Source organism: Penaeus monodon, chromosome 4 (assembly GCF_015228065.2).
Source record: "Penaeus monodon isolate SGIC_2016 chromosome 4, NSTDA_Pmon_1, whole genome shotgun sequence".
Lineage (NCBI taxonomy): Eukaryota > Metazoa > Arthropoda > Malacostraca > Decapoda > Penaeidae > Penaeus > Penaeus monodon.
Genome location: NC_051389.1, coordinates 20399738 through 20411382, shown reverse-complemented (window position 1 = coordinate 20411382; position 11645 = coordinate 20399738). Strand labels below are relative to the sequence as shown.

The following is an 11645-nucleotide window of genomic DNA, read 5'->3' as shown; positions in this document are numbered from 1 at the left end:
TCGTGGCCACCCATGGAAACTAGGTACCTTACAGTACTAGGCTGAACAGTGGAGGCTCTTGGAGCAGCAGAAGGCCATAAAGGTACAGAGTCACGGCCCTTTGGCATGTGGACATGCCCTGGCTTCATACTAACTCCTGCCCCTGTGCCCACTGGGGTTAATGGGTGGCTGTGGGGAGGCAGGCCTTGCCAGTCTAAATCCCCAAGATAACCCAACTGGCAGCAGATTATACTTACCCAACAAGTAAGGCAAGCTGTGGGTCCAATTGTGGTTGGCGACTGCTGGGAGCAAGGTTGATCCTGTCTGCGTCCTGGCGATGCCAACCTGGCGTGAGGCTTGTGGGGCAAAGCCCATGGGATACCCACAGGTGGATTATGAGGCCTGCAGCCAGCCAACCCTCACTATATGGGGCAGCGTCAGTGGGGGTGGCAGAGGTGACGTCCATCCGGAGTGACTGCCCAAGGTTAAACCTCGGTTGGGCTGTCAGGATGGGGGCATGGAATGTCCATTCTTTGCGACAGGATGATCGGTTACCACTACTGTCAAAGGAACTGAAGCAGGTGAGAGTTGAGGTGGCTGCTCTGTCAGAGGTGAGAAGACCTTGCAGTGGCATGATTAGTGTCGGTGGCTACACTTATTACTGGTTGGGTCGCAGCGATGGCCACTATCTCCAACAGACTTCAACCCTCGGTAGTAGAGGTCACTCCAGCTGATGAGCATATAATGGCATTGAGACTGAAGCTTCCCTTTGGCTTTATGTCTCTTACTGCCATGTATACTCCAGCTGATGTATACAAACTTGATGCAAAAGAGGTGTTTTATACCAAACTTGCATCTGTGACAGACAGCTGTCCTCAGCAAGATATTCATATTGTTCTGGGTGACTTCAATGTGGTATCTGGCTGTGACCAATCAGGCTATGAGATGTCTGTCAGTCCTCAAGACTCAGGAGCTGATGCTGGCAGAGAATAGCCTCCTTTTCCGGGACTCTGCTAGGTCCTAGAAATTGAGAATTTCTGGCTCCTGGTATCAGCATTCTAACCTGTATTGTTGGATTAGGTACAGCGATATGGGTAATGTGGCCAAGGAGATCAACCACATCCTTGTTAGCACTCGCTGGAGGATCCTCCAAAACTGCACGGTGTATCGGAGCACTGGGCTACTCTCCGGGTCCACTTCAGAACCCCTGGTGCTCCAATGAGTACCTTAGGGTATTTCATGTGGACAGATTGAGGGAGGGGGAGTGTGCCCGGGGTTTTGCTGAAGCAATCTCTGGTCATTTTGCAGCACTTGGGGGGCCTGACGGACTCTTGTTCTTCTGTGGGACACCTTCATGCGTGAAACACTCGATGTAGCCCAACAATCAACTGGTGAATGCCCAAGAGCAAGTCAAAATTTCATCTCGCAGGAGACACTGGAAGCCACAGGTGCTTGTCATGTGGCTCAAGTGTCAGGGGAATTGCGACTTGCATTGTTCGCTGGTGTGCAATACTAGGTCACTGCTGAGAAAGGGACAAGGAACAGTTTGTTAAGGAATCTTGCAGAGTAGGTCAAAAGCCATTTCCTAGTAAATGATCTTCATCCTGCTTACCAAGCCCTGAGAAAGCTGAACTCAAAACCACTAACAGACGACTGCAGTCCGATCAGCAAGTGGCCAGATAATCTCACATTCTGTTGGGTGTGGGTGCACTGGGCTGAGTAATTTGAGCAGTTGTACCAGGCTAATCCACCAACAATTAACTTGGACACGGGTAGTGTCGAGATTCCTTTGTCAGACCCACTGTCCCTGACTGAAGTCAGGAGGGCAATCTCCAAGCTGAAGAGTGATAAAGCAGCAGGTATATGCGGCATTCCAGCTGAACAGTTATAGGCTGGTTGAGAACCTATGGCAAGGGGCTTGCATGCTGTCCTGTCTGCCATCTGGCAGACTGTTACCATTCCCCCTGACCTATTGAGGGATGTGGTCATCCTTCTCTGGAAGGGAAAAGGGGATCAGTGGGACAGCAGCAATCACCAAGGCATTACACTAGGTTCTCGCTCACATCCTTCTGAGACGTATTAGACCTGCTGAGACACCAGAAGCCAGAGCAATCTGGTTTCACACCTGGTAAGTCCACAATAGATCATATCCTGGGTGCGCCATCGTAAGCTTGCAGCTTACATTGACCTCAAAAAGGTGCTTGTTACCGTGCATCATGGATCACTTTGGGAGATCCTGAGCCTGGGAGGAATTCCAACAAGGATTATTGGATTAAGAGCAAGCCTGTATACTGGTAATGAAAGTGCTGTAAAGTGTGGTGGGGGCCTGTCGAGCTTCTTCACTGTTAGTTTTGGAGTGAGACAAGCTGTGTTCTTACACCAACACTTTTCAACACTTGCATGGACTGGAAGCTGGATAGAGCTACTGTCCAAAGTCGCTGTGAAACAACTCCGGGCAATATCAAGGTTACAGACCATGACTTTGCAACAATGTTGCTATTCTATCTGAATCTCTGGGAACCCTAGTGGCAGCTCTTGATGCATTTAGCAATGAAGCCCCTGGGGCTAGAGGTCTCCTGGACCAAGACTAAGATCCAGGACATCAGGGGCCTGCTAGGATATCCTGTTTAGTCGGTATGTGCTTGTGGTGAGAACATCGATGTCATAGTGAGCTTTATATACGTCTGTAGTGCAGTTCATGACTCCAGGCTGTCAGACCAGGAAGTCATTAGACAGATTGGCCTGGCAGAAGGGGTCATGAAATCTCTCAACAAAAGCATTTGGAGATGCTGGTACCTGTGCAGATAAACCAAGGTACGTGTCTTCAAGGCCCTGATACTGCCAGTTTTACTATACGGCAGTGAAACCTGGATGCTATCTTCTGCTTTGAAATCTCGTCTTGATGCCTTTTATAACAGATTCTTGCGCAGGATCATGGGGTACAGTTGGCAGGACCATGTGTCCTACCAACGGTTGCACTGTGAGACTGGTACAGGACCTGTTACTGCACAATTCGCAATCACCAACTCAGGATATTCAGCCACCTGGCTCGTGTCCCACAGAATGATCCTGCCCACTAGGTTGTCTCTGTTCAAGACAACCCTGGGTGGAGGAGGCCTGTGGGACGACCTAGTAAGTTGTGTCTTGGGCAGATTGATCAAACCTATTGTGAAGAGCTAGAGATGGGCTGCCCTCTGTTGCTCCTCGTATGCCTGGAGTCAGCTTGCCTATGGGGTCCCACATGTGGTGGATATTTAATACAAAGGTTGATTTGTTAGATTAAGACTTATAGACTATGTTACATCACACAACCACACACACACACACCTCGACCCACACAATATATATACTATTATTATAAAATTAGATATATATATATATATATATATATATATATATAATAACCAAACAAACTAGAGACAATAATCTATAACAATCAAATAAAGACCACTCGTATAAAATATAATATATATATCTATATACTATATATACTATATTAGTCAATAATAGAATATATATATATATATTATATATATATATATTATATATATATATATATTATATATCTATATATATTATATATATTAATATATATATAATATATATATATAATTATATATATATATAATATATATATATATATATATAATATATATATATATATATATATATATATATATATATATATAATATATATTTCTTTAACTATATTTATTTAGCATATTATTAATTGTATTTATATGTTATTCTGGAGTAGTATTATCCATTATTTAATGTTATATATTTAGTAATATATATCTATTTATGCTTGTCTACACTATTCTTCATATAGTAGGCATCAGGTGAATTCTATGCAAAACATATAGCTACTCGATAATAATATCGTTATATCTATCCATATATAAATTAGACATTCATATGATATATATATTTTTATTGATATTATATGCAAGCTATGATAATATTATATGTATGAGTTAGGATATGTAGTCAATTCCTTCCCAATCCGGGTTATAGCAGTCATCTCTATATTACCCTGACTGACTTGAGTGCTTGGACAGGCAATCGAGGTGAAGTTCCTTGCCAAGGAACATACGCGCCACCGTACTCGAACCCTCACATCTAATTGACCGTATCATAATCAGATCATTGATCGGCATTAATTCGCAGTTACATATATAATTATATCTACTATTATATATTATTATATATATGCTACTTTAAATATGTATATATTTAATATATATATATAAATATATATGATATTATGTATATATATATATATATATATATATAATATATATAGTATATATATATATATAATATATATTATATATATATATATACATATATATTATATATATACATAATATATATATATATACATAAATATATATATACTATAAATATATATATATATATACCATATATATATATACATATAATATATATATCTATATATATATATATATAAATATAATATATAATATATATATAACATATGTATATTCTCTCTCTCTCTTCTCTTCTCTCTCTCATCTCATCTTCTCTCTCATCTCTCTATCTCATCTATCTCTCTCTATATATATATATATATATATATATATATATATATATATATATATTTATATATACATATAATATATATATACATATAATGGTTAATGGTTAGAAGAGATAAATGTGCTCGACATCAAAGGTCATTTAAAAATTTGGTAAAGCAATGTGACAAAAAGGGTGAAGTTAATGAGCGGGATAAGATGTGTTAGATGTTGAAGGATGTAGAACGCTGTAGGATAGGATGGTAGTGAAAAGGTTATAGTGGGGGAGCAAATGGAATACAGTGAGGATTTGTAAATGGGGATGTGATTAAAGGTATAGGGCAATCAGATCAAATGGAGACTTATGTATAATGCTGATCCTGTGTACTTTACAATGTTATGAAATACTGATTACATGCTAAAGGTGTAGGAAGTCTTGGAGAGAGATATTAAATGAAAAAAGGATTACATTCCCACATAATCTGCAGACAGAGTCAAGTTCATGTTCTCTAAAGATGAATTGTGTAATCTGAACATTGAGATACAAGAGAAAAAAATAAAGATATTTCATATCCCAATGCACAATGAATATAGGTGTATATAAAGGTGATATACAGATAAGCCGTATTTCATGACTTTCAGCAATTATCTAAATAAAACATTGTGCACAAGTGATTGCATGAACCTAAAACACATCAAATCCTATTCATTGCGACAAATGTAGAAAACATATGACTGACAATATCTTCGAAGTGCATGGGATATATTTGACCATTTTTATATTACATCTTTGTCAGAAATCCTATATATATATTTCTGACAAAGCCAAATACATTCTCTTTTATGAAATCCTTATTTTGAGCAAAATGTAAAATTTATTGAATTATGAACAGCTATCTAACACAACATGTCAATATACGTAATTTCATTCGAAAAAAATTGCAAAAAATATTGTACTTCACCTTGCAACTTTGCAACAATGCTGTGACCCCTAGATATCATTTGATTTTGATAAAATAGGCATTTCTCAAAAGAGGAAAATAAATAGTCTCCAGTCAAAACCATGATGAATAAGGAATTTGAAATAAATTTTCAGCACTATCAGATATTTGCTAATTCTACTTAAATTGAAAGCCATTAGTAATATTCATAAAGAGAAATATTGTGCAAACTACTGGTTCTCAAATGGTACACTGGTAAGAAATGTAGAGTACATATGGATTATGAAAAATACTTTAACCCAATGCCACCGGGAAAATGCTGTATTCTATGTTTTTTATTTTTATTGTGAAATGTCTCTGCACATAGATGGCTCTGCTAGTGCTTACAGAAAGGAGTCAATTAGTAGACCTTGTGACCTTACTTGATTTCACCTTTTCATGAATTGGCGGGAAAAACATATTTCTTATTAATGCTATGAATATCGATGGTGTTAATCTTACTATGCATTATAATTATTATAATGTTATAAAATAAACATTCGTAACAGCAAAATGGGTAACGTAAAATATTTTCGTAATTCAAGGAAAAGGGTAAACGGGCAAGACAGGCAGTACTCTTCATTGGCTCATTGGTGACTTAGAACATGTGTAGCCATCTATGTGTAAAAAACAGTTAATAAAGTAAACTTATAATGGGTAAGGCATGTACGTACATGCCATGCCTATCGGCATTAGGGTAAGTACAATACGATCAATATTGTTGCTATAAGAATTTAGGATGATTTGATAATATTTTTCTATCTAAATCTTTTGAATCCTATTCTAAAGGCAATATGTGTATCATGCTTTAAAGTATTCTATTCCTTCTGTGATTAGAGAAATCATCAAGACATTCCTAATATACATTAATAATAAATGACAGATCAAATTTGGTCTGAGAACCATTTTCATTTCCTTTTTTGCTTGGGTGTGCAACAAAACAACAACAACAACAACAATTTATATAAATACTTTATCAAAAATATAAATAAAATTATATACAAATAAGATATGATACCAGCAAAGGTACCCAAGCATCTTCATACAAATGGAAGTGTGAGAGTGATGTTACAATCATATCATGTGTTCATGATATGAATGCACAGATAATCCTTGATATAATTTGGGTAATATAGTAGGCAGTGTAACTTCATAACAGATGTCAATGACTTTTGTGCAGGGGTGTCGAACTCAAAACCCTTCGGAAGTTAATTTTCATGTCAACTACAAACGTGGGATGACAATGGAACATACCTAGTTTCCCATGATTATGCTATTGAAAACAGTCTGATATTACATACCTAAAGTTTAATTTATGTATCAAATGGTGATACTAAAGGTAAGAAAGAGTAGATAATATACCAGTAGTCTTGGACTGCTATTGTTTATTGGACAATTTTATTTAACCTTTAAAAAATAAAGAGGTCTACTTTGCTATGACATCATATACTAAACTCTTTTTATTATGAAGTAAAGGTTACTTATGAATTATCAATCTTTTAATAATATATCACCTTCTATTATAACATATGACAACTTCATTGATTAATATTTCCTCGTTACCGAGCTGGCTATTTACAACCATCCAGAGGGCCATGAGTTTGATACCCCTGCTTTAATGTTCAGTGTCTTTAATGACATCTAAAGAAAGAAGGAAAGAAAAATGGAAATAAAGAAATAAGGAAAGAAAGAGGGAAAGAAGGAAAGAAGGAAAGAAAGAAAAAAAAGAAAGAGAGAAAAAATACATGTAAAATATATGTTATATATATGTATACTATATATATAATATATAATTATATATATAATATATATTATATATATATTAATATAAGTATGTATTGTATATGTATATGTATATGTATATGTATATGTATATGTAATGTATAGTATAGATATGTATACGTATACGATACGTGTATGTATATAATATATATATAATAATATATATTATATAATATATATATATACGTGTATGTATATATATATATAATCATATAATATATTATATATATATATATATATATATATATATATAAGACACATATGTCACAACTACAACCAGTCTTCACTGTCAGTCATTTAGATTAACCCTTTTGCCGACGGGCTATGGCATGTACGTACATGCCATGCCCACTGTGAGTTTACTTGTTTAATTGTTTTTACAATAGATGGCATACATTTGTACTAAGTCACCAATGAGCAGTTACGGTACTGCTGTCTCGCCTATACTTTTCATTGATTTACGAAAATATTTTACGTTATATTTTTGCTGTTACTAATGTTATAACATATATATTAATACTAATGTTTACAATAAAAATAAACATCGATATTCATATACTAGTAAACAAATTCGTTTTCCCGCCAGTACAAGGAAAGGTGAAATTCAGTAAGGGCACAAGATCTTAATTGACCCTTTGTGCTAAGCACTAGCAGAGCCATCTATGTGCAGAACATTGTCATAAAATCTAAAAATGAGCACAGCATTTTCCCCATTTTTTATTAATTATCCCCGTTGGCATTGGGTTAAAATAATTTTCATATTATAATTAACAGTTCAATAACTTACCCTGAACTCTTTATCATTATACCAATGGCCCAAGCAATCCCACAATGCAGTATTATATGGACGGCATTTGATGACCATTGCTAAACTTGATTCCTTACAACAGTTGGTAAATTCTGTGAAAATAAATTTTAGCATGAGGAAGAATACACTTTGAAAGCAGAGAAAAAATATATATCAGTTTTTAATCTGATTTGAAGTTAATAATACATACAAAAAATATACAGAAGGAAATGGCACTGTTTTTTGCTAAATATCTAATTATTTATTCCCCTCTATTTGTGCTACAATACATACACACAACATATATATACACATATAATTATATATTCATCAGTGTATCTAATTATTTTATATCTAATCAACAGATGCTCATAGGTATTAAATAACTTAAAAAGTTACCTTCTATTTTTGTATTTCTGACAGCAATATACTTACTCTTGGAATTGTAATTCTATTTCAATCTCCTTAGAGTTATCATCTAGGAGTCTACTGAAGAATTATCATTGTAAGAACTATTCATGTAACAAATAAATCATTAATATATAAATTTAGATAGATATATATAACTTATATAATAAGATAATATATATATATATAGTTATATTGATTGAATTTATATAATATATCATATATAATATACTAATAGGTAATGAATAGTATTTATCAGTAAATTATTATAATATATCTATAATTATGATGATATATATATATTATACATAATAGAATATTAATAATCATATAATATATAATCATCATATATATAATATATATATATTATATATAAGAATATAGATATTATAAATATACATATATAATTATAATAAGTTATGTACTATATATTTATATTGTGATATATATAGAGAATATATCATTATTATGATATATAGTATAATTATATTATATATATATATAGTATTATAACTATCTATCTATCTATCTATATATATATATATATATATATATATAATATATATATATATATATAATATATATATATATATTACATACATATATTCACTACACAACACACACAACACAATCAACACACACACACAACAACATCACAAACACATAACACACAACACACAACAACACAAGCACCGCACGCGCACAGCATCACGACATGCACACTCACAACACAACACATGTACATATATATTATATATACATACTATATCACACAAACACAACACATATACAATATATATAAACACACACATAACACACACAACACACTAATCAACATACATATATATATATATATATATATATATATATATATATATATTAATATATATATTATATATATAATATATATCATATATATCTATAATATATATACATATATATATACTATATATCTATATATATATATAATATAATATATATACATGTACATATATATTATATATACATATATATATCATATATATATATATATATATATATATATATATATATATATATATATATATATATATATATATATATATATATACACACATCACACACACACACACAAATAAATAAATAAATATATAAGTGTTACAATACATGAAATATTTCAAATAGAACATTGATGAGATATGCATTCAGTGTAGTCCTTAACCCTACACTAAGAACTAGTGGTGGGTGTAATCAATTACTTATAATTGATTACTTTGACTACAGAGAAACATTTCTCAGTAATTTATTATAATTTCCTGTAATTGATTGCCAGATAATTACCCCCAGAATCGGGGTTGAACTGAGGGCCATCTCAACATATTTCAACTTAACACAACTCACCATGACATTTTCTTTTTACTCTACAAGATTGTACAAGTTATTTCTTGTACAAATGCTTGGTTAGGCATGATTTTTTTTATTTATCATAAATTTGCAGGGGCACATTTATTTGCCTTGCTTCTTTCACACCCGTTACCACTAGGGTGGTGGGGAAGGGAGGAGGGAGAGGGCAATGGTAACCATTTCAAAACAAACAAACACAGACACAGAGAGAGAGAGAGAAAGAGAGAGAGAGAGTGAGTGAGTGAGTGAGTGAGTGAGTGAGTGAGTGAGTGAGTGAGTGAGTGAGTGAGTGAGTGAGAGTCAGTTGGCAAGGCCAGTGACCGAGATATTGCTGACTCACAACTGAGGTCCTAAAGCTTCTTTCTAACTACAGGGATATGAGTTAAGAACGCGATTATACATCACCCACCATCAGAGAATACTAAGCCATAATATGCTAATACATTACACAGCTTGAATAAGTTCAATAAAATATAAAAATATGTATATTAAATTATTCAAAGTAAGGGCCAGTAAATAAAGAAAAGATGTTTGAATGGATACGTGGGGCTAAACTAAACAAAAGCTTTCCACTAAAAAAACTACGTCAAATTTGTACAAACAAGCTCGCAAACGCAAAAAATACACATAACCCTAAAATTACCTAAGGTTACCTAAAGGTAATCTTGACGCAACTCACGAGCATCACTTTCCCAACGAAGGCATACATCATACCCTTCGCTTAAAGAGACAGATTCACACATACTAAACTCTCCTTGCTAATCCATCTCACCAAGTCCATGAGGCCCGCCTTTATTCCTGAACACATTTTGCCCGGAGTCGGTGCCGCTCTCCTCAGCCTGCATCGCCGCCATCACGTAATGTTGTTGTGGGCGCTTACACTTACAAACGTGCCCGCTCCCGTTTGTTCCTTTCGTAGAATCCAACATATATTACAAAATACATATATATTCCACAAATATTTCCTTGCAGAAAAAATATGATCTTTTTGGAATTTACTTTATTAATTTCGGATGATGAGATGGCACAATTAAAGTAAAATACCTTTAGTGATAAATATTTATTGATATATGATCTCTGACCACGTTAGAAACATTATTAACAGTCTACTGTATATAGACATGTATACACAAATACATGTGTGTATTTACACTTGTAAACACACACACACACACACACACACACACACACACACACACACACACACACACACACACACACACACACACACACACACACACACACACACACATACACACACACACACACACACACACACAGGGGTAATGGGCACTACAAGAGTATGGTAGATGGCGAACTTAGGGTGTAAAGTGTACAACCAAGATGCCTTGACTCCTTTATTGTGGGCTGGGTGGGCAAGCCAGCCCAAGTCAGTGACGGTCCCAGAACCGGGTAAACAGAGATGGTGACTAGATAAAAACACCGGGCGGAAGGCAACGGCAAACCACCGCTCTAAATTGCCAAGAAAATCATGGAAAATCCATGATCGCTAACGTCCTTGTAGGACACGGCACTTGGAAAAAAAAAAAAAAAAAATGATGGAGTGCGGCTGGTTCTAGGAACGAGGTGTTGCTCCTTGGCTCCCCGGAGGGAGTCTGCCTGACATCTCCGACAGTGATCTAAGGATCACCAAGTCACGTATATTGCATACGACAACCGGTGATTAACAAAGAAGTGTTACAGCTGTACATAGCGAAAGTGGATGGACAACGCAACATTGGAATGTCTAGCATGGTAAGGAGATGAATATTTAGTTAAAGCAGT

The 11645-nt window shown here is 34.5% G+C and overlaps 1 protein-coding gene across 1 annotated transcript in view; it reads right to left on the bottom strand.

Annotated features, from left to right (window-relative positions):
* LOC119570797 (COX assembly mitochondrial protein homolog) overlaps nt 1-10729 on the bottom strand; it is a 13629-nt gene extending 2900 nt beyond the window's left edge. Inside the window, 2 exon segments of the mRNA XM_037918402.1 lie at nt 8070-8182; nt 10531-10729. Coding sequence (XP_037774330.1) covers nt 8070-8182; nt 10531-10714 — 297 coding nt within the window. The 5' untranslated portion in view covers nt 10715-10729.
* Nucleotides 10730-11645: the final 916 nt, after the last annotated feature.